This window comes from Entelurus aequoreus, linkage group LG24, assembly GCF_033978785.1.
Source record: "Entelurus aequoreus isolate RoL-2023_Sb linkage group LG24, RoL_Eaeq_v1.1, whole genome shotgun sequence".
Taxonomy (NCBI): Eukaryota; Metazoa; Chordata; class Actinopteri; order Syngnathiformes; family Syngnathidae; genus Entelurus; species Entelurus aequoreus.
Window position 1 is genome coordinate 8,218,526 of NC_084754.1, and position 24,557 is coordinate 8,243,082.

Sequence of the window (24,557 nt, forward strand, 5' to 3'; positions counted from 1 at the left end):
AGAGCTTCTCACCCTATCTCTAAGGGAGAGCCCCGCCACCCGGTGGAGGAAACTCATTTGGGCCGCTTGTACCCGTGATCTTGTCCTTTCGGTCATAACCCAAAGCTCATGACCATAGGTGAGGATGGAAACGTAGATCGACCGGTAAATTGAGAGCTTTGCCTTCCGGCTCAGCTCCTTCTTCACCACAACGGATCGATACAGCGTCTGCATTACTGAAGACGCCGCAGCGATCCGCCTGTCGATCTCACGATCCACTCTTCCCTCACTCGTGAACAAGACTCAAAGGTATTTGAACTCCTCCACTTGGGGCAGGGTCTCCTCCCCGACCCGGAGATGGCACTCCACCCTTTTCCGGGCGAGAAAATCATTAAAATCATGGCATTAAAACTAAAAAATAAAGACAACTTCAGATTGTTCTGAAAATATTACAATACAAATATAGAAAAAAAATACCCGGCAGCGGTAAAGTTTAGATGCATGAAGGAAAGAAAAAAGTGAATGAATGTTTATAACTGAATACATTTACATATGCAGAAAAAAAATGGTTTCTTTTGTATTATTTTTTTAAATTAATCAAGTAGCATTTATGACAACCTTTTTCCAAAACACAACATAGAATGTGTGATACAACAGGATAATGCATACATTTATCATATGTGTTTCAAAACGGTTACAAAAAAGTGGGACCCCAAAAATGTACTGTGGGACTTTGTTATCAATCAATCAATCAATCAGCTTTATTGTCCATTCTTACATGTACAAGACACATAAGAACTGAAATTACATTTTCGGCACAATCCCGCTAAGAGCAGACATACGTTACAGGGAGACAAGACGGGACCGCCAACGGATCAGCCTCACTTAGGCGCTCCTCAAAAAGGTGGGAAAAAGGTGACATTGGGGGGAGGGTGGAAGTAAAAAAAATATCAGTCTGAGGCTGGACCCTCAGGAATGGTCCAGACTGAGTCCGAGGAAAAAAACCTCACATAGCATGGCACACATAAACAAGGTACATTTAATCACAACAAACTCGCAACAATGTTATGTTATGTTATGTTATGTTATGTTATGTTATTTTCATTTATTATGCGCCCCCCCAACCAACTGTTACATCAGCCCGGGGCGCAGCCCGAGTGGAGAAACCAAAACAAAAAAAAACAGAGACTGAGACACACAAAGGAATCTAAAGGCCTACTGAAATGACATTTTTTTACTTAAACGGGGATAGCAGATCTATTCTATGTGTCATACTTGATCATTTCGCGATATTGCCATATTTTTGCTGAAAGGATTTAGTATAGAACAACAACGATAAAGATCACAACTTTTGGTATCTGATTAAAAAAAGGCTTGCCCCTACCGGAAGTAGCGTGACGTAGTCAATTGAACATATACGCAAAGTTCCTTATTGTTTACAATGATGGCCGCCAGAAGTGAGAGAGATTCGGACCGAGAAAGCGACGATTTCCCCATTAATTTGAGCGAGGATGAAAGATTTGTGGATGAGGAATGTGCAAGTGAAGGACTAGTGGGGAGTGGAAGCGATTCAGATAGGGAAGATGCTGTGAGAGCCGGGGGTGACCTGATATTCAGCTGGGAATGACTAAAACAGTAAATAAACACAATACATATATATACTCTATTAGCCACAACACAACCAGGCTTATATTTAATATGCCACAAATTAATCCCGCATAACAAACACCTAAGTGTTTGTTATGCTAGCTCCTAGCTACTAGCTCGAGCTAGTTATAGCTCGAGCGGGTTATATGGACGGGATCCCGTCCACAAAACCCGCCAATACAATTCAAACACCTGCACAACACACACACTCACTCAGCCTAAAGGACCGTTCATCTAACCCAAGGTTCATAAAGCTTATATATTTAACCAAAGTTACGTACGTGACACGCACGTACGGGCAAGCGATTAAATGTTTGGAAGCGCGCGGGTGGGACCTGATATTCAGCTGGGAATGACTACAACAGTAAATAAACACAAGACATATATATACTCTATTAGCCACAACACAACCAGGCTTATATTTAATATGCCACAAATTAATCCCGCATAACAAACACCAACGTGTTTGTTATGCTAGCTCCTAGCTCCTAGCTACTAGCTCGAGCTAGTTATAGCAAGCGATCAAATGTTTGGAAGCATACTCACGGTATCGCGTCTGCGTCTGTGTATCCAAATCAAAGTCCTTCTGGTAAGAGTCTCTGTTGTCCGAGTTCTTCGATCTTGACTGCATCTTTCGGGAATGTAAACAATGAAACACAGACTGTGTTGTGTTGCTGACTTCCCTCGCAAAATTTTCCGCTTCGCACCGACAACTTTCTTCTTTGCTTGCTCAGCTTCTTTCTCCATAATGCAATGAACAAATGGCAACAGATTCACCAACACAGATGTCCAGAATACTGTGGAATAATGAGATGAAAACAGAGCTATTTTGTATTGGCTTCAATGGGGAAGCCATACCTCTGTTTCACTGGCTATGTCACGCGCATACGTCATCCTCCAAAGGAATTTTCAACCGGAAGTTTAGCGGGAAATTTAAAACTGCACTTTATAAGTTAACCCGGCCGTATTGGCATGTGTTGCAATGTTAAGATTTCATCATTGATATATAAACTATCAGACTGCGTGGTCGGTAGTAGTGGCTTTCAGTAGGCAACATTTAAGACTCACAATGAACACATAAATCAAATGTCATCTGCGGTAAAAAGGTGAGTTTTAAGCTGTGATCTAAAAGAGTCCAGAGTGGTGGCGGACTTAATATTCATGGGGAGTTTATTCCATAGCCTAGGTACCATCACTGAGAAAGCACGGTCTCCCTTCGTCACCAGGTTTGACCGTGGGACCTTCAGGGTCATCTGGTTGCCCGATCTAAGGCAACGACCAAGCCTGGAGCTGGTGGGTTGGTCCAGGAGATCTTTGATGTAAGCTGGGGCGAGACCATTGAGCGCTTTGAAGACATACGTGACGATCTTAAATTTCACTCTACGCTTCACTGGGAGCCAGTGAAGGGAGGCAGCTGCATTTTGTACTAGCCGCATGCTATGGATGGTCTTGTCGGTGACCCCAGCATAAAGGGCATTGCAATAGTCCAGTCTAGAAAAGATGAGCATTAACACGACCCTCCGTAGGTCACTGGGGGAGAGGAAAGACTTGATCTTGGCTATGGTGCGTAGTTGGAAAAAACAGGATTTCACCACAGATTTCACTTGCTTGTCAAACTTGAGGTCTGGGTCGAATATGACCCCAAGGTTTTTGCCATGGGGTTTTTCAAGAGTGGCCAAACTTCCCAAATTATTTCTGATCTGACTGACCGAGGTGGAGTTGCCAAACAGAAGAATTTCACTCTTGGTATCATTGAGCTGCAGGAAGCTTTGTGACATCCACTCCTTTGATTGATTGATTAATTGATTGAAACTTGCATTAATAGATTGCACAGTACAGTACATATTCCGTACAATTGACCACTAAATGGTAACACCCGAATAATTGTTCACCTTGTTTAAGTCATCCATCCATCCATTTTCTACCGCTTATTCCCTTCGGGGTCCACGTTAATCAATTCATGGTAAAAATTCACGGACCCCATTTTTACGACTTGACTTGCTGACCATCACCTCCCTGGCTGAAGTATGTCAACCAGGGTTGTCAAGAGTGTTGCTCATGAGCCATTTGCAGCCCACAACCTCATTTTGATTGACCAAAGGCACATAGTAGGAAGACAATTTAAAATCGGAGCAAAAAAGACATCATATAATGAGGACAAATCTACAATGATAGTTGATTGGTGATATTGTGCTTCCATGATCCATGCAGGTCACAATTGTTATCAAACATCAGCGATGCGTGGCGACTCCGACAGGAACTCCCACGGTGGAGCGAGGATATCGACTTAAAATCCCACCATGTTCACTAAAACCTGAATTATGGCCGGGGCAGATTTGTCACTTCCAATCTCTCCAGCGAATGTGAAGGATTACTGGAGAGAAAAACCATCCCTGAGCAATCACATTTGGCGCTTTTCTCTTCAGCGGTCAAACATTTATTCTTTTAATAGGATTCAACAGTAGCAGATTAGAAACATTACCGTCACTATTTCCTCCATTCTCACCAAACGGAACATACGAGATACAATAAATATATCCAGTACTGCGCAGAAGTCTTACTGTTTTTGTTTTAATGATCCTTTTACACAGCAGTCCATTTGACTGTGGGGGTAAAGTAAATAACAGGCAAGAGGATTACTCAAAATGCAAAACCAATTTTCATCAAACGTAGAAGGATGGCCCTTAGGCTTAAGAGGAATCAATTAATTTCATGTGAGGATAGGTATAAAGGTCATTTCTAAATGTATTATTGCAGTTGGGATTAACTGTGAACCCACAGGATATTAACAGCAGTTCCCAGTTTGATATCTACATTTTTACTGTCGATATCAGAGCCCTAAATATTGGCCCCCAATTTTTTTTAATATTGTGTAGTAGGGCTGGGCAATATGGCCTTTTATTAATATCTCAATATTTGTAAAAAAAAAAAAGTAGTGAGAATATCTCCATGTTAAGACACTCGACTGCGGCTCCGTTGTTAGTAAACACAGACACCCCCCCCCCCCCCCCTCCCTACACCCACACCCACAACCACACCCAGACACACACAGAGCGCGTGTCTCTCTTCTCCGGCTTGTGACACAAGAAGAATCAGAAGGACGACACTGCAGCGCTCCAATAAAACACACTCAGATTTTCTGTTTCTAACCGATACTACATCAAAAATAACGTAAAATAACGCAGTAACGCATCATGTAGTAACGGTAACTGAGTTACTTAATATAAAAAACAACGCGTTAGATTACTAGTTACCGCCGAAACTAACGGCGTTAGTCCCAACACTGAAAATAACTCAGTATATTTTAGTGTGTACTTTGTATGTGTAAGTAATATGCAATCATAATTATGCGATACTTTTTTAGATTGACAAATATGGTCTTTTAGACTGCAATATTGTTCAATTTTAACACTTGTTTTGTGTGTTTAGCTTCAGTGTAGCTGCTAGCTCTTAGCCTATAGCCTACCTTGTTTACTATTTGTAAATTACTATTTGTAAATGACTTCACTAAAGTAAGAGAAAAGTTCAAAGGCCATGTCACGATACACAATATACATCTCGATATTTTGCCTTAGCCTTGAATTAACACTTGATGCAAAACATTAAACCAGTATGATGATTCTATGTAGATAGATAGATATATAGTACTTTATTGATTCCTTCAGGGGAGTTCCCTCAGGAAAATAAAAATTCCAGCAGCAGTGTACAGAATTGAGATATAATTTAAAAAGTAAATAATAAATAATGGGGTTATATGTTATTTGTCTACATTCAAACATTCTTGTTCATACTGCATTAATATATGCTCATTTTTTTCTTTCATGCAGAGAGGGAAATCACAACTAAGTCAATTTACCAAAGCTGTATTTATTAAACAGTTATTAAGCAGTGGCACAAACACTCATGTCATTTCCAAAACAGAAAGTGCAAGATTGTGAGAGACATTTTAAAACAAGCTATTAGTGCACTTCCGTGCATGATGTCACTAAGATGACATATGAAAACACTAAATTAAAGTGCACTTTTTGTACAGAACGTCACTACAATAGTTTCAAACAAATAAAGTGCACTTTTGTGCATGATGTCTTTGTTTGCTTACTTACTAATAAAAGACAAGTTGTCTAGTATGTTCACTATTTTATTTAAGGACAAAGTTGTTCTTCGACTGCAATAAGAAACATATATTTAATATACCCTAATATTGTTGTTAAAATAAAGCCAATAATGCCATTTTTTGTGGTCCCCTTTATTTAGAAAAGTATCGAAAAGTATCGAAATACATAATATTATTTTTTATTATTATTATATTTTGGGACCGATACCGGTCCCAAAATATAATTAAAAAAAAAAATTGCTATCAAGACAACCCTCCTCCAAATAAAATGGCAAATATGCAACAGTGTACTTTATAAGCGAAGGAATGATGAAAACAAGAGAAGCACTTTTTATTGGACAATCTGGCTCTGCTTAGATCAGGGGTCTCCAACCTTTACTGTCAATTTACACATTTTTCTGCCTCTTCAACTCAAGAGTTCAAAACGCAACACAACTTTTAAAAGTTCCTTTTTCAGTTTTTGTTTTGCAGGAAGAGCAATGTGTCCATGTGAAAGTAAACTATTTTTCCTTTGCTCATGTCTTTTTTGGCAAGTATTCATGGTCAGCTTACCCAAGGGGTTGCACACTTGAGAAGCTGGACTGAACACGCAGGCTTCAAGTCTCTTTTACTTGCCTTCTTTGTGCCTCCAGACCAGAAGCAGGCAAACTTTTTGGCTGAGGGACCACATTGGATTTTGACATTTGACAGACGGGCCGGGCAAGCACATGATGCATTTCAAAGCATATATCTGTTGGAACTAGTGTTGTACGGTATACCGATGCTAGTATAGTACGAACAGAGGAGCATGTTCGGCAGTGCACAATCAGAGAGTACTTACAAGCAGACACGGTGTGTAGACAGAAAAGGGAGAACAGACGCATTTTGGCTTAAAAACTAAAGATAAAGGTGAAGTTATAACACTGAAACGCCCTCAGGAAGAGGTGCTTTAAGACATGGCTAGCTACCTAGCGGCTAACATCCAGCTGCGGTCTGCAGGGTTTTAGCTTCTTCTAAATCACTAATCCTCGCCTCGATGGTGACAAATAAAGTACGTTTCTTACAAGTATCATCCCTGCAGGACGAGGAATAGCTAAACATGCGGCGTCACAATGTAAACAAACATCATGGGTGGATCTACACCTGACATCCACTGTAATGATACCAAGTACAAGAGCGTATCTAGTCGATACTATTATGATTACATTAATATTTTTTTAGCATCACAAAATCTTTTTTGCTTTTTTTAAAAGTTATATTATGTTTATAAACTGAGGAAATACGTCCCTGGACTTAAATTATGACCAATATATGATCCTATAACTACTTGGTATCAGATCAATACCTAAATGTGTGGTCTCATCCAAAACTAATGTAAAATATCAAACAACAAAAGAATAAGTGATTATTACATTTTAACAGAAGTGTAGATATAACATGTTAAAAGAGAAAGTAAGCAGATATTAACAGTAAATGAACAAGTAGATGAATAATTCATTTTCTACCTCTTGTCCTTAATAATGTTGACAAAATAATAGAATGATAAATGACACAATATGTTGAAGGTACCTCCGGCTTGTTCTAAGAGCAATACACAGAATAATCTGCCTAAAACTACATCTAATTACAGAGACAGTTCCTGCATATTATGGCAATGGTGGACAAAGTGAAGCTGTAAGTCCAATTACAGTAGATTGACAACGCAATGATATGTTAGCAATGTAACATTGTAGCTACCTATAATTAAATACAGAAATAAACATATAATAATATAAACAACTTATAATCCATCATAATATCACTGTCATGATCCGTGGTCCGGATCATGTTTGTTTAGTTATGTTCTGTTAGTTTTGGACTTCTTTACTTCCCGTTTAGGCTTCCTTGTTTGCTTTTGTCACCGTGGCGACTTATTGTGTTCACCTGTCTCTGATTAGTGCTCGCCTGCTCACCTGCTTCCCGAGCGCTAATCAGAGGCATTATTTAAGTTGCCCTTGCCAGTCACTCGTCCTGCTTTCGTTGTGTTTGTGTCACGCGTTCATGCCACGTAAGTTCTGTTCATGCCATGTCCTAGCCCAGGGGTCGGCAACCTTTACCACTCAAAGAGCCATTTTGGCAAGTTTCACAAATTAAAAAAAGTAATGGGAGCCACGAAAAAAATTTTAAAATGAAAAACACTGCATACAAAGCTTAAATGCTTTGTGCTATGTTAACCAGGGGTCTCCAACACACGCACTGGCACGCACTTTAATGTGGAAATTTGATGTTAGTGCAGCCCGCGAGTTTTGAACTAATGGCGCTTGATAGCGTCATACTTGCCAACCCTCTCACTTTTCCCGGGAGACTCCCGAATATCAGAGCGTGATGACACTGCATTTGGCGCCCTCTACAGTCTGCCCTAACAGTGTACCTGCTCGACCACACGTAGAATGCAATTTCAGCTTGCTCACGTAAGTGACAGCAAGGCGTACTAACTCAGCAGCCACACATCTTACACTGACGGTACCAATACCCAGAATCCCATGCAGCCCCAACTCTTCCGCTCAACCAACGCACGGAGAGGGGGGGGGGGGGGGGTTGATGTGTGGGGGGATTTGGTGGTAGCGGGGGTGTATAATGTAGACCGGAAGAGTTAGGGCTGCATGGGATTCTGGGTAATGGTTGTGTTGTGTTTATGTTGTGTTACGGTGGGATGTTCTCCAGAAATGTGTTTTTCATTCTTATTTGGTGTGGGTTCACAGTGTGGCGCATATTTGTAACGTAACAATGTTAAAGTTGTTTGATACGGCTACCGTCAGTGTAAGCTGTGTGGCTGATGAGTAAGTATGCTTTGCTGTCTCCTGTGTGTGCAAGTAATAACAACATGCAACATGTGGCTGGACTGGCACACTGTATGTAAATGCTATAGAGGACAATTACTGCAGTGCAATTAGGGCACGCCCTTTATTTAGTAATTAGAGTGTAAATAGGATTATTTTTTCCCTGGGAGTAATTTATGAGAGACACTGACATCCATCAATCTCCTGGGAAAATCGGGGGGGGTCGGCATGTATGTAGCTGAGCCGCATCAGAGTGGTCAAGGAGCCGCATGCGGCTCCGGAGCCGCGGGTTGCCGACCCCTGTCCTAGCCCATGCAACGTCTTTACTCTCTGTGTTTTAGGCACGCGTTTTTTTCCTTATTTTCTTGTCGTGTGTTTATTGGATGATTTATGAGAAATAAATCATTTCTTACCTTACGCCTGTCGTCCGGAGCTGTCCGTCTTTTTGCATTGGAAGAACAACCGCGCAGCAAGCGCACCCCTCACGTGACAATCACATAGCCTGTATAGAGAAAGCTTCATGGCACTAAAAAAAGGCGTTACATGTTAAAGGAGCCATATGTAAGAATCTGGCCAGAAATGGTACTGCAATCACGGTCAAAATGATGTAGTCCTCTCCTGGACTGAGGTTGCCAGATACGCAGCCGAATCCAGCTGGATCGACTGGGCTACTCCAAGGAACTTCAAATGGCAATCGACGAGTCCTACGCTGTGGGTTTCTCTTGTTTATGCTTCTTGCAAGATGGTTTACTAAGTAATTATGCCACATTTTACTAATGTCAATTAGCCAAATGTAATTGTACATTTACGCAGCGATATTTTAGTCTGGAGTCGGGACAGATTGTTGGCATTACCCTGCTAAAATGTCTAGTTTGACCGCACGGACCACTATCGAAATATACGTCGCTTTTTAGGCTACGGGGTTGAACATGGAAGAATCCAGCTTCCAAACACCAGACATAGCTTATTTGGTACATATAGTCCACAATATGCAAACATGAATGAGGAATTATTTTATCATGTGATTTGACTGTCTCCATACGGTTCACATTGACATGACAGCCGTCAGTGTCCATTTACTACAAGTAATAAGAAAACGTAAATGCCTTACTTACCTATCAAGGAGGAAATTAGCAAGTTTGGCGTCAGATGAACATTTTTTCTCCGCCTTCAATCGCCTCCATCTTTCAAAGGCAACGATACAAATCCCCGTTTTGTTCCTGGCTTTGTCATGAATAAGTTGAGAATTGTAACAGCGCCTTTTAGATTTACTAAGGTCTGACATGTTTAGTAACTTTACCAGTGGCAGTATCTAGACCAGGGGTCACCAACCTTTTTGAAACCAAGAGCTACTTCTTGGGTACTGATTAATGCGAAGGGCTACCAGTTTGATACACACTTAAATAAATTGCCAGAAATAGCCAATTTGCTCAATTTACCTTTAACTCTATGTTATTATTAATAATTAATGATATTTACACTTAATTGGACGGTTTAAAAGAGGAGAAAACACGAAAAAAAATGACACTTAAATTTTGAAACATAGTTTATCTTCAATTTCGACTCTTTATAATTCAAAATTAAACCGAAAAAAAGAAGAGAAAAACTAGCTAATTCCAAAAAAAAATAATTTATGGAACATCATTAGTAATTTTTCCTGATTAAGATTCATTTTAGAATTTTGATGACATGTTTTAAATAGGTTAAAATCCAATCTGCACTTTGTTAGAATATATAACAAATTGGACCAAGCTATATTTCTAACAAAGACAAATCATTATTTCTTCTAGATTTTCCAGAACAAAAATTTTAAAAGAAATTCAAAAGACTTTGAAATAAGATTTAAATTTGATTCTACAGATTTTCTAGATTTGCCAGAATAATTTTTTAGAATTTTAATCATAATAAGTTTGAAGAAATATTTCACAAATATTCTTCCTCGAAAAAACAGAAGCTAAAATGAAGAATTAAATTAAAATGTATTTATTATTCTTTACAATAAAAACATAAAAAAATACTTGAACATTGATTTAAATTGTCAGGAAAGAAGAGGAAGGAATTTAAAAGGTAAAAAGGTATATGTGTTTAAAAATCCTAAAATCATTTTTAAGGTTGTATTTTTTCTCTAAAATTGTCTTTCTGAAAGTTATAAGAAGCAAAGTTAAAAAAATAATGAATTTATTTAAACAAGTGAAGACCAAGTCTTTAAAATATTTTCTTGGATTTTCAAATTCTATTTGAGTTTTGTCTCTCTTAGAATTAAAAATATCGGGCAAAGCGAGACCAGCTTGCTAGTAAATAAATACAATTCAAAAAATAGAGGCAGCTCACTTGTAAGTGCTGCTATTTGAGCTATTTTTAGAACAGGCCAGCGGGCGACTCATCTGGTCCTTACGGGCGACCTGGTGCCTGCGGGCACCGCGTTGGTGACCACTGGTCTAGACAAAGATGGCGGTGCGTAACTGGCAACCTGGATTTAACACACATACATACTTTTTAATTGGTCAAACGGTGGAGGGTGGGACATCAAAATGAAAACAATAACAATATTTCGGGGCTGTAAATGTAATTTTGAAATGAGCATATCCCGGCTGAACTACCGTTATCAGTTATAGAGGTATTAGAAAAGAACATGATTTATTAATGCCTTTTGACATATCAGGGCCATTTAATGATGACTTGACATGCTCCTTTAAAGCTAATAAACTAACCTTTGACATGGCTATTTTAAGGCTCAGTTTTTGTGCTAAAATACATCTTTGCAATTTTTAATACAACAGAAAATATAATTCTAATGTACGATTTTTAACCGTTCCTGCACAATCTCAAAAATTACAGAAACAGGCCGCAATCAAAAAGTGGTCAGTGTACAGCACTGTGGGGTGAAGTGGTGAAGCAGTGGGATAAGGGTGTGGGGTGCGTGTTTGTGTAGTGTCCGTGGACGGGGAGTGTCCATAAGCCTGAGACGTGGCATTGTATGGTGTCACGGCCTTGTGCCTCGGTCCGCAGGGTAATATTGGGATCACACAGCTCTTTGCTGTGGAGACGTCCGTGATCTCGTCGCAGCAAAGTCAAACAATCAGCAGGTGTCCGTGAGAGAAGGCGGGGAAGCTATGTCAGCGTGTCTCAATGCGGGAATCCTGCATCAACGTCCTTGTCCTCGCAAGTTTGCCTTGCAGCGTGGAAAGCTTTTCTGAGATGTTATCAAGTTAGCAGTTGAGTTGAAAAATCGCCACTGTCTGAGTACCAACCCCATCCCCTCAATCATGGCGGGCAGCTTCTGGGTACCTTAAGCTGCTAACATTTTCTTCCAAATTTGTCAATAAACCAAGGCAATGCTCAATCCAACCAGGAGATGCCCTGTTATCATAGTTCCAAATAGGTAAATATCTTCAATGGATAGAATTGCCAGGAACACGACCCCCCCACTTCATCGTGTATCCATCATCAAACGTTCCGTCGGGACAGACAGGCTCCCCAAATATGAGCTTTTTGTTGAGAAAATCATGTCAATTGAGACCAGTTGATCAATTACATGTTTAGATTTAGAGAGCAATGCAAAAAAAGGCTCAAAGAAAGTTGAGGCAAGACAAAGAAGCAAAAGCAGGTAAGCTTAGGGGAGAGGGGAGAGGGGAGGGAAGTGTCTGCCTCCGTTGCGAGCCGGATAGAAAATATGACCCCTTTTAAGGTTTTACAGTACAATATTAAAAACAAAAATTAAGTCCAAGATAGGCAGGCAATTTGGAATGAGTTTGTGTGTGAATATGTGTGTATTGTGTCCTCCAGGCTTGTGTTGAGGCGTGTGGACAGTTTCCAGACTCTTCTCGGTTGTTGTTTTGTATCATCGTATCGTATCATAAGTTTAGCAGTCAAGATCGCGGCGTCCTTCTTTTCGTATGTCAGGGACACACTTTATGCTCATCCAAATCCAAGCAGAAGAACAAACAACAGTAGGATGGTTGAATATGAAATTAGTTCATGCAATTGTGTTTTCGAGAGTTAAAATCTGTGATCAGCTACTCGTGCCTGAACACTCTTGGATCACTTTGCCAAAACCATCTGCAGTAATTATTGCTGGTCCATTAAATGGTCATTAGCTTGTCGTATATGCCAACATGTGTTCCATTGTTTTTTTTGTTGTCTAAATCCAAACGGAGATGTGTTTGGATCCACACATACTGTAATCGAGTCTGCATGTTACCTATTGTTATACTCTGTTGGATAGAATCAAATATTATCCTCTTGGTGAATATTTCTCTCTTTATATATATATATATATATATATATATATATATATATATATATATATATATATATATATATATATATATATATATATATATATATATATAACCACCTTCTCATTCAACGTGTTTTATTTATTTTCATGACTATTTACATTGTAGATTGTCACTGAAGGCATCAAAAGTATGAATGAACACATGTGGATAACAAAAAATGGTGAAATAACTGAAAACATGTTTTATATTCTAGTTTCTTCAAAATAGCCACCCTTTGCTCTGATTACTTTTTTGCACACGCTTGGCATTCTCTCGATGAGCTTCAAGAGGTAAGTCACCTGAAATGGTTTTCACTTCACAGGTGTGCTTGAAGCTCATCGAGAGAATGCCAAGAGTGTGCAAAGCAGTAATCAGAGCAAAGGGTGGCTATTTTGAAGACACCAGAATATAAAACATGTTCTCAGTTGTTTCACCTTTTTTTGTTAAGTACATAACTCCACATGTGTTCATTCATAGTTTTGATGCCTTCAGTGACAATCTACAATGTAAATAGTCATGAAAATGAAGAAAACACATTGAATGAGGAGAAGGTGTGTCCAGATTTCTGGCCTGTACTGTAAATGTAAACGTAAGTGTGCGTACCGTCTTCAATTGTTTAGAACAACAACACAGACTCATTCTAAAACAGGAACAGAAAACTAGAACAGGAATCAGGATGGCTGAAAAACTGTGATTTATTTTCTGTTTTTAGGAGATTGTGGGTCTGCCACACAGATTGAAGAGATCCCTGCTGGTTCCTCCTATGATTGTCACAGAGAACCAGCGAGCTCCATTCCCAAGGATCATTGGCAGGGTAAGAAAAACATGAAACCACCCCGATTCTGATTTAACACCAAAATACTTAATACACCCAAATTGTTTCATTGTTGTTTAACCCTGTGGGAAAGTTTCCTTGCACTGATGCATTGCACATAAACACAAAGACCACACAAATGCACACGCACACACACATTTGATTCTACCGGCATACAACTTTTGACACAGATGTTTGAGAGAGAGTCTGCTGCATATCATGTTGATTCCCTAATCAGTTTATAGGTCCATTGTCTTGCTCAGGGGCACCCTGGGAGTGCACAGGCAATGGAATGGCAGTTATCCTGCATTTTTATTCTGGTTTATAGAAAGTATCAAGTTTGCTAACTCAGGTCCGATTCCCCTCAATTTTGTTTTGATTAATTACTTTTTTTGAACTTTTAAAGGTTCAATGTTTAGATCAGGGGTGTCCAAATTTTGGGGGCCTTCTACCAACCTAGTCACGTCCGTTGTGTCCTTGGGCAAGACACTTCACCCTTGCTCCTGATGGGTGTTGGTAGCGCCTTGCATGGCAGCTCCCTCCATCAGTGTGTGAATGTGTGTGTGAATGGGTGTATGTGGAAATACTGTCAAAGCGCTTTGAGTACCTTGAAGGTAGAAAAGCGCTATACAAGTAAAACCATTTATAATTTATCATTTATCATTTGCGGCCCACAGGTCATTTTTTAACGGCCCCACGGCACATTTTAAAAATACGATCGAAAACATTTTTAAACGTAAAAAGTGCTATAAAAGAGCAAACAAAGAATATGTTGCAATGTTTACTGTAATAGCACAAAGCTGCCATGCAGGCTGTTTCTTTCTTTAAAAAATAATAACAAATCAATGTCAATGTCATTATGAATTATTGACCTTTTCGAAAGGCTCCAATTACGTCACGTTAAATACTCCACTTTGAGATATTTTTTGGGGAAAATGTAGCATATTTTGTGTTTGCCATGAAAAAAACTGAGCTGTTTTTTTTTAAAAAATAAAGGCCTAAAAGGAACAAACAAAAAACATAAACAACAATCAAATTTATAATTGACGGATAGATGTGAAGTTGATCTCGAGATTATTGTGTTAAAAATAAACAGAAAAAAAAATGTATAATTTATTTTTTTAACACTTTAATGAGTAGGACCCTTTTGGATCCCCAATAATTTTAGTGTGATTTGTTTTTAAGTGTCATTGCTCAAAAAATAATAATGAATTAAAATGAGTTATTGACCTTTTTAAGGCTCAAATTATTATACAATCTCAAATATTCCACTTAAAAAAATATATTGGGTGACAATATTGCATATTTTGGGTTTTTTCCATTAAAAAAGGGTTTTAAATCTTTAAAAACATTATATTGACAGATAGACCTAATGTTGATCTAGAGATTTAAAACTTGAATAATAATAAAAATAATAATACTGAATAATGACACATTTTTTATATTTTTTTGACCAAAACCCTTTGGGGTCCCCGGGATCAAGCCTGAGTAGAGGCCTGGATGTATATTTGGTATACATATATCTATCTGTGTTGGCCCTGCGATGAGGTGGCGACTTGTCCAGGGTGTACCCCGCCTTCCGCCCGATTGTAGCTGAGATAGGCTCCAGCGCCCCCCGCGACCCCGAAGGGAATAAGCGGTAGAAAATGGATGGATGGATGGATATATTGTATTGGTTTTTAAAATAAAAAATATCAAAATGGCCCCCGCTTGGTTTGATTTTTCAGTGTGCGGCCCTCAGTGGAAAAAGTTTGGACACCCCGGGTTTAGATGCATTGTTATTTAAATGAGTAGCTCAGTCTGTAAGCTTTAGAACCGAGGAAGAAAGCTTCCAGGCTACTGTTGAGGTGCCCCTAAAGGGGAACTGCACTTTTTTGGGGGAATTTTGCCTATGGTTCACAATCATTATGAAAGACATGACTATGAATGGATTTTTTTTTAATGCATTCTAAATATTAATTAAACATAAATAAAAGTCCGCTTACAGCGGCACCGATACGAGGTCCACTATTACGCCCTTAAAATCCGATAAATAACCATTCAAAAAGCGGCAACAATAGTCAGTGGTCTAGTGGTTAGAGTGTCCGCCCTGAGATCGGTAGGTCGTGAGTTCAAACCCCGGCCGAGTCATACCAAAGACTATAAAAATAGGACCCATTACCCCTGCTTGGCACTCAACATCAAGGGTTGGAATTTGGGGTTAAATCACCAAAAATTATTCCCGGGCGCGGCCACCACTGCTGCTCGCTGCTCCCCTCACCTCCCCGGGGGTGATCAAGGGTGATGGGTCAAATGCAGAGAATAATTTCGCCACACCTAGTGTGTGTGTGACAATCATTGGTACTTTAATTAGTGATATTGTTATTACAAGTGCTTACGCAGACGAGTAACTTTATTATAGATCAGAGGTGTCAAAGTCGTTTTCACTGAGGGCCACATCATAGTTATGTTTGGCCCCAGAGGGCCGCTTCTAACAGTGAATACTATTATTAATCCATTTTTTATTGCATTTTTTAGTAGATTATTTAAAAACTTAAATGTAAAAAAAATATGGTAAGTTGCAATAATTTCACCTCAAAATTTAGTGTATATTAATGCAAATGGAAAACCAGTACTGATGTTTTTATGGTAAAAAAGGCAGGTCAGTTGGCAGAATTTTACTGTAAAATGTAATTTTATTTTTTTTACTGTACATTAAAAAAACTGCAATTTTACAGTGACATTTTGGCACCTGAGCTGCCAGTTGTTGTTTTTTTTATTTATTTTTTTTACCGCAAATCAGCAACTATATGTTTTTTGGTGTCTTACTGTAAATGCCAAAACGGCACCACAGTTTATTACAGTAAAAAAAAAGCCCAGTTTTTTTTTCATTTGGAGAAAAATGCTGTAGAAAACCACAGTAACTCGCTGTAATATAAAGACAATATAACATACATCCATAAACGTGGATGCATATGCAAAAATACAATATATGTATCTGTACATTAATCTATTTATTTATATATGCACCTTATTGCTCTTTTATCCTGCACTACAATGAGCTAATGCAACAAAATGTTGTTCTTATCTGTACTGTAAAGTTCAAATTTGAATGACAATAAAAGGAAGTCTAAGTCTAAGTAAATTTCACAATTTTACCATGAAATATATTGCTACTTTTACATTGCACAATTTGATGGACAACTGGCTTTGCAATAATTATTATTACTATGTATTTTTATTTACATGTTGAATGTTTGATAGTATATTTTTGCGTAATTAGACAGTATTTAAGTTAACATAATTTGCGATTACATGGAGTACATACATGTTTTGCTCCCAAAATAGAAAGAAACAATACATTTAGTAAGAAAAGTTACAGTACTTTATTGATACATATTTCCAGGCTCTCGAGGGCCAAATAAAAAGAAGTGGCGGGCCACATCTGGCCCCCGGGCCTTGAGTTTGACACCTGTGTTATAGATCATAAATCAAGCCTCTCACCTGGGAAGTAGATGGCTGAGGAGATAATCCAACAAGTTGGGACACTTTGACAGCCACTTAAGGACATGGAACTGGCGAGAACGACACGGAAAGTGCTAGTTCCCACCACCACCCGCCGAAGTGGAACAAAAATAAGAGCGCTAGCCAGGAAAAAAAGCAGTGAACACAGGAAAACAACACCAATACATAATGGCACGCTGCATTATGATTCAGTAATATTCACTCATTTCCTACCACACTGTTTTTTAAACAAAGGAGTTAATTTCCTTCGACGGTGGAAGGAAGACCAATGTTCAACACTTTAGACCCAAAGCAGACTTCTCATTTATGTTTTACCGTGATAAAATCTGAGATCTATTAGTGTGAGGACACTGAGAAATCTCCCAGTGCCCTCGGTGACATGAAAGCTATCACATACTCGGCTGCAGTGTATTTATGATAACGATGATACTCCACTGAGAGCAACAGCCTTGGGCCTGGTGGTGGTTTCAGTACGGTATCCCTGAAGCGTCCGAGGACCACCGCGTTAACAAGCGACCGGGGTGTTCAGAACCAGTTTCGACTAGTATGTAATTCATTGGAGGGTGTGCATAATAACCATCAAGAACGAGAGTCAGTTAAGTTTTTTTTAAAAACTCAAGTATCAGCCAATCAACTCAGCCAAGACAAGATGGTGAATACTGTGTTGCAGTGTTTTTCAACCTTTTTTGAGCCAAGGCACATTTTTTCAACGCAAAAAATGTGGAGGCACACCACCAGCAGAAATCATTAAATAACGAAACTCAGTTGACAGTAAAAATGTGTTGTCCCAATTGTTGGACAACAATTGGGACAACACCTGTCACATCACGCCGTGACTTATTTTGAGTTATTTTGCTGTTTTCCTGTGTGTAGTGTTTTAGTTCTTGTCTTGCGCTCCTATTTTGGTGGCTTTTTCTCTTTTTTTGGTATTTTCCTGCAGCAGTTTCATGTCTTCCTTTGAACAATATTTCCCGCATCTACTTTGTTTTAACAATCTACAATATTTCAGTTGTTTTTATCCTTCTTTGTGGGGACATTGATTGTCATGACATGATTTGCTCCACAGTAAGTCTTTGCTGTCGTCCAGCATTCTTTTTTTGTTGACTTTATGGCCAGTTCAGTTTTAGTTTTGTTCTGCATAGCCTTCCCTAAGCTCCAATGCCTTTTCTTAGGGGCACTCACCTTTTGTTTAAGCTTTATATACATTTTTACCATATGTGTGAATGCTCCAAAGCATCCACACATATGCTTGTCTACACCAAAATGAATCTATTTATTATTATTCCTCTACTTCTTCTTCTCCAGATTTTGGCGCGCTCTCTCTTCCACATTTTTCAGCCGATTCAAACCGTTCCAACTTCAAACTGTCCAGCCTCTTCGGGAATTGCGGGCTTTCCCTTGACACATTCCAAAATTCCCCAGATTTCACAGAATTCTCGGTTTTCTGAGACATTTTTTCTATTTTAAAATGAATTGGCCAGTTTTCAAACTTTCACCATTTTCAAATTGTTCAACCTATACAAAAATCTTGTCTTGCGCTCCTATTTTGGTGGCTTTTTCTCTTTTTTTGCAGCAGTTTCATGTCTTCCTTTGAACAATATTTCCCGCATCTACTTTGTTTTAACAATCTACAATATTTCAGTTGTTTTTATCCTTCTTTGTGGGGACATTGATTGTCATGACATGATTTGCTCCACAGTAAGTCTTTGCTGTCGTCCAGCATTATTTTTTTGTTGACTTTGTGGCCAGTTCAGTTTTAGTTTTGTTCTGCATAGCCTTCCCTAAGCTCCAATGCCTTTTCTTAGGGGCACTCACCTTTTGTTTAAGCATTACATACATTTTTACCATATGTGTGAATGCTCCAAAGCATCCACACATATGCTTGTCTACACCAAAATGTATCTATTTATTATTATTCCTCTACTTCTTCTTCTCCAGATTTTGGCGCGCTCTCTCTTCCACATTTTTCAGCCGATTCAAACCGTTCCAACTTCAAACTGTCCAGCCTCTTCGGGAATTGCGGGCTTTCCCTTGACACATTCCAAAATTCCCCAGATTTCACAGAATTCTCGGTTTTCTGAGACATTTTTCCTATTTTAAAATGAATTGGCCAGTTTTCAAACTTTCACCATTTTCAAATTGTTCAACCTATACAAAAATCTTGTCTTGCGCTCCTATTTTGGTGGCTTTTTCTCTTTTTTTGCAGCAGTTTCATGTCTTCCTTTGAACAATATTTCCCGCATCTACTTTGTTTTAACAATCTACAATATTTCAGTTGTTTTTATCCTTCTTTGTGGCGACATTGATTGTCATGACATGATTTGCTCCACAGTAAGTCTTTGCTGGCGTCCAGCATTCTTTTTTTGTTGACTTTGTAGCCAGTTCAGTTTTAGTTTTGTTCTGCATAGCCTTCCCTAAGCTCCAATGCCTTTTCTTAGGGGCACTCACCTTTTGTTTAAGCATTACATACATTTTTACCATATGTGTGAATGCTCCAAAGCATCCACATATATGCTTGTCTACACCAAAATGAATCTATTTATTATTATTCCTCTACTTCTTCTTCTCCAGATTTTGGCGCGCTCTCTCTTCCACATTTTTCAGCCGATTCAAACCGTTCCAACTTCAAACTGTCCAGCCTCTTCGGGAATTGCGGGCTTTCCCTTGACACATTCCAAAATTCCCCAGATTTCACAGAATTCTCTGTTTTCTGAGACATTTTTCCTATTTTAAAATGAATTGACCAGTTTTCAAACTTTCACCATTTTCAAATTGTTCAACCTATTAATACCATTGCACCTTCAGCACATTCCACCATCTTGTAAATTCAAACTACCATTTTTCCAAATAAAAAAAAATCCCAGGATTTTCCAGAATTTTTGATTTTCCAAAGCTCTATTTCCACCCTTTTTTCTGGCGATTACTCCTTCCACATTTTTCAACGCATTTCAACCGTTCTACCGTCAAAACTTTCCTCTTAATCAGGACAAAAAACGAAGTAGTTTTTTGAACTGGAAAAATTCCAGTTTTTCTCAAAATTCCAGGAATTCCGTAATACCATTTCTCAATTCAACATGTTACTACTTCAACATTTCTCCACCGATTTGAAAAATTCTAACACCAACCATTTCAACTCATTCAGACCATTCAAGTTTTTTTTTACCATTTTCAAAAAAATTCCGAAATTCCCAAATTTTGGGGGAAATCCCCATTGAAATGAATGGGACATTCTTCAAAGTTCCACAACTCCCACATTTTTCATCTGATTCAAACCGTTCCAACTTCCAAATATTCAGCCTTTTTGTTAATTGTGTGCTGAAGTTCAACAATTCTAAAAAAAAAAAAAGTTCCAGGATTTCACTTCAACTTCAACATTGGAGCATTCACACGCAATTCCTTCAGGAATTGCCTCATCTAGTTATTAGTGTTCATAAAAATCAGATATACCGGCCCCCAGACACATTTTTTTTCTCTAAATTTGGCGCCCCGAGTCAAAATAATTACCCAGGCCTGCCATACAGTATGTCTATGACGCGCTGAAAGCTGATTTTCCACACCAATAGCTTTGCATCTTATGCAACCTGCCACTTCCACGCCGCGCCCATTCATTTTTCATGTTGCCTCCATCTTTCCGTAAGATAAGCGGTAAGGAGCGAGAGCGATGGGAGATCGCTAATACTGGCATTTGACAGATGATTGTTTGTGTTCGCATCTGGGTAGTGTTTGTGTGTGCTGGTGACCTAGAGGGGCAGGGGCTGCTGTTCTGACAGCAGGTCTCAGGAGAAGGGTAAGAACTGTATTGTTTATGTCACACCTCACGCCAGCTGCAACATTGTTTTGATGACGAGCTCTGTCTCCTTTCTTCCCCGAGGGTACTATCACCAACTCGCCGCACAATCCAGATCTTGGAAGAAAATTGTCCCTTTCTATGTGTCAGCTGACAATATGGATGAATGATATCTGTCAAATCACAGATGATTTTCGGCCATATTAGTTAGACTAATGCTTGGGACCAAGCGACGTGATCCACTTGACTTCACTGCCCAAGGCCGGACCCTGTTATAAACACTCTATACTCGCACACCAACCACATGATTCTGGCGAGAGGTTTGGTTGCACGATATAGACCAGGGGTCGGCAACCTTTACCACTCAAAGAGCCATTTTGGCAAGTTTCACAAATTAAAGAAAATAATGGGAGCCACAAAAAAAAAATTAAAATGAAAAACACCGCATACAAAGCTTAAATGCTTTGTGCTATGTTAACCAGGGGTCTCAGACACACGCACCAGCACGCACTTTAATGTGGAAATTTGATGTTAGTGCGGCCCGCGAGTTTTGAATGAATGGCGCTTGATCGCGCCATACTTGCCAATCCTCTCATTTTTTCCGGGAGACTCCCGAATATCAGGGCGTGATGGCACTGCTTTTGGCGCCCTCTACAGCCTGCCCAAACAGTGTACCTGTTCGACCACATGTAGAATGCAGTTTCAGCTTGCTCACGTAAGTGACAGCAAGGCGTACTAGGTCAGCAGCCACACAGCTTACACTGACGGTATAGCCGTATAAAACAACTTTAACACTGTTATGTTACAAATATGCGCCACACTTTGAACCCACACCAAAAAAGAATGACAAACACATTTCTGGAAAACATCTGCACTGTAACACAACATAAACACAACACAACCATTACCCAGAATCCCATGCAGCCCTAACTCTTCCGCTCAACCAACGCACGGAGAGGGGGGGGGGGGGGGGGGGGGGGTTGATGTGTGGGGGGATTTGGTGGTAGTGGGGGTGTATAATCTAGACCGGAAGAGTTAGGGCTGCATGGGATTCTGGGTATTGGTTGTGTTGTGTTTATGTTGTGTTACGGTGGTATGTTCTCCAGAAATGTGTTTTTCATTCTTTTTTGGTGTGGGTTCACAGTGTGGCGCATATTTGTAACGTAACAGTGTTAAAGTTGTTTGATACGGCTACCGTCAGTGTAAGCTGTGTGGCTGATGACTAACTATGCTTTGCTGTCTCCTATGTGTGCAAGTAAAAGCTACATTCAACATGGCACACTGTTTGTAAATGCTATAGAGAACAATTACTACAGTGCAATCAGGGCACTCCCTTAATTTAGTAATTAGAGTGAAAATAGGATATTTTTTTCCCTGGGAGTTATCTAGGAGAGGCACTGAGATCCATAAATCTCCTGGGAAAATCGGGGGGGTCGGTAAGTATGCAGCTGAGCCGCATCAGAGTGGTCAAAGAGCCGCATCCGGAGCCGCGGGTTACCGACCCCTGATATAGACAATATACCGTATTTTCTGGACCATAGGGTGCACCGGATTATAAATCGCACAGCCGATGAGCGGGTCTAGTCAGGTCTACTTTCATACAAAAGGCACATCGGATAATAAGGCGCATTAAAGGGGTCATATTATGATTTTTTTCTAAATGTAACACATTTCCTTGTGGTCTACATAACATGCAATGTGTCATGTCTGTGTGATCATGTATTGTTTTGGTTATGTTCAGGTTTGGTTTTTGGACTCTTTGTGCGCTCTTGTTTGGTCTTTTCACCATGACTACCCATTAGTTTCACCTGTCTCACGTTTTGCACTCGCGCACCTGTCACAAATCATGTCTGTATTATTTAAGCCTATTGTTGCCAGGAAGTCAGCCTGGCGACATTAACTCTGATACCTCTGCTCACTTCATGCCATGCTACTTCTGACACCCCTGCTAACTCTGTTTGACTTCATGCTATCATAGTTCCATGCCAAGTAAGTTTTTGTTTATTGTTCATAGTTTCTGCCTTTGTGCAAGTTTTGTTTCGTTAGCCAAGTTTTTGTACTTCCGCCTTGTGCGCACCTTTGGTTCCTTTTTTTATAGTAATAATAAAATATGTCCATACCTTCACGCCTTGCCCGCGCCAACTTTCCTTTGCATTCCAGGAAAACAAACCCCAAAGTCCCCTTATTGACATAATGGTGGTTCTTTGGTCAAAATGTTGCATAGATGATGTTTTACAGATCATCTTCAAGCCACTTTCTGACAGTCACTTCAGGATGCGCCGTTTTGTGGGCGGTCTTATTTACGTGGCTCACCTTCGACAGCGTCTTCTCCCCGTCATCTTTGTTGTAGCGGTGTAGCGTGCAAGGACGGGAGTGGAAGAAGTGTCAAAAGATGGAGCTAACTGTTTAAATGACATTCAGACTTTACTTCAATCAATAATGGAGCAGCATCTCCTCATCCTAAGATAGGTGGTGGTCGGAGGGGCCGTAGGCGCAAACTGGTAGCCTCACTTCCATCAGTCTACCCCAGGGCAGCTGTGGCTACAAATGTAGTTTACCACAACCAGGTGTGAATGAATGATGGGTTACCACTTCTCTGTGAGCGCTTTGAGTATCTAATAATAGAAAAGCACGATATAAAATCTAATCCATTATTATTATTATTATTATTCATCCGCCGGCAATGTGTCCCGTGAAAAACCGTCCGACCAGAACTCTCTAATAACTAAAGTTATGTGGTTGAATAATGTAAACTCACTACATCAGTATGTTTTTAGCGCTTCCATAGCGAGATATAAGTTACAACTTTACACTACTTTATATTAGAAATGGCAACAGCAGAGGGTGAATGCCCCATAACAAGAAGATAGTGAAAAGAAGAAACTTATCGACTACGGTATCGGCACGGACTATAGTGGCGGAGTGCGCAAATTTTCAGGACTTATGCAGATCCCAAATACAGATCAGCAGGTACTAAAAGGTAAGAAAAGTTGGTTTTGCATAATATTGTGAAATAAAACGGCATATATGACTGCTAATGGGTGACTTTTTGTGGTCCTTACACACACACCATAGTAATACTTGTTTCTCTGACTGCAGTAGCAGTAATGGGCCGGCAATCCATCAAGCGGCGCGGCTTCAAAATCATACTAAAACATTTTGACAGATTTTTGAGTGTTGTGTGTAATGTTCTTTATTTTTTGGAACATTTAAAGTTTTGGTGTTGTTTACTGGCATCATATTGCAGTCTACACGTATCTCTTATGTGTGACTGCCATCTACTGGTCAAATAAAATTGCTTTGAGGTCGGTAAGCACAACCAGAATTATTCCGTAAAGTTTCAACAGCAGATTTGATGGATACATGACAATTTCAGAACATGTATAACATATGATAATAGATGATAATGACAAGTCAGTATATATACACCAATATGGATATAATAGCATTGAGCGACCATGAGATTAGCTCCATCTTGCCTGGGTATCTTTCGTCTTCTGAAGCCACAGTGAGTTCTTTTGCACCTGTGTCCCACAGTTGAGATAGTCCAAACAACTAGTCATGTTTTTGATAGTTTCCCAACAACAATTTTTTTACCGCAAGGTTGAACTCTCTTAGGCTAGAAGACAGTTTA

The 24,557-nt window shown here is 39.5% G+C and overlaps 1 protein-coding gene across 1 annotated transcript in view; it reads left to right on the plus strand.

The window, feature by feature from the left end:
* The window catches only part of cdh13 (cadherin 13, H-cadherin (heart)), a 909,098-nt gene that overhangs the window by 364,870 nt on the left and 519,671 nt on the right, over nt 1-24,557 (plus strand). The window contains exons 4-5 of the mRNA XM_062035861.1: nt 13,531-13,632; nt 14,706-14,711. Coding sequence (XP_061891845.1) covers nt 13,531-13,632; nt 14,706-14,711 — 108 coding nt within the window. The remainder of the gene's footprint in view (nt 1-13,530; nt 13,633-14,705; nt 14,712-24,557) is intronic.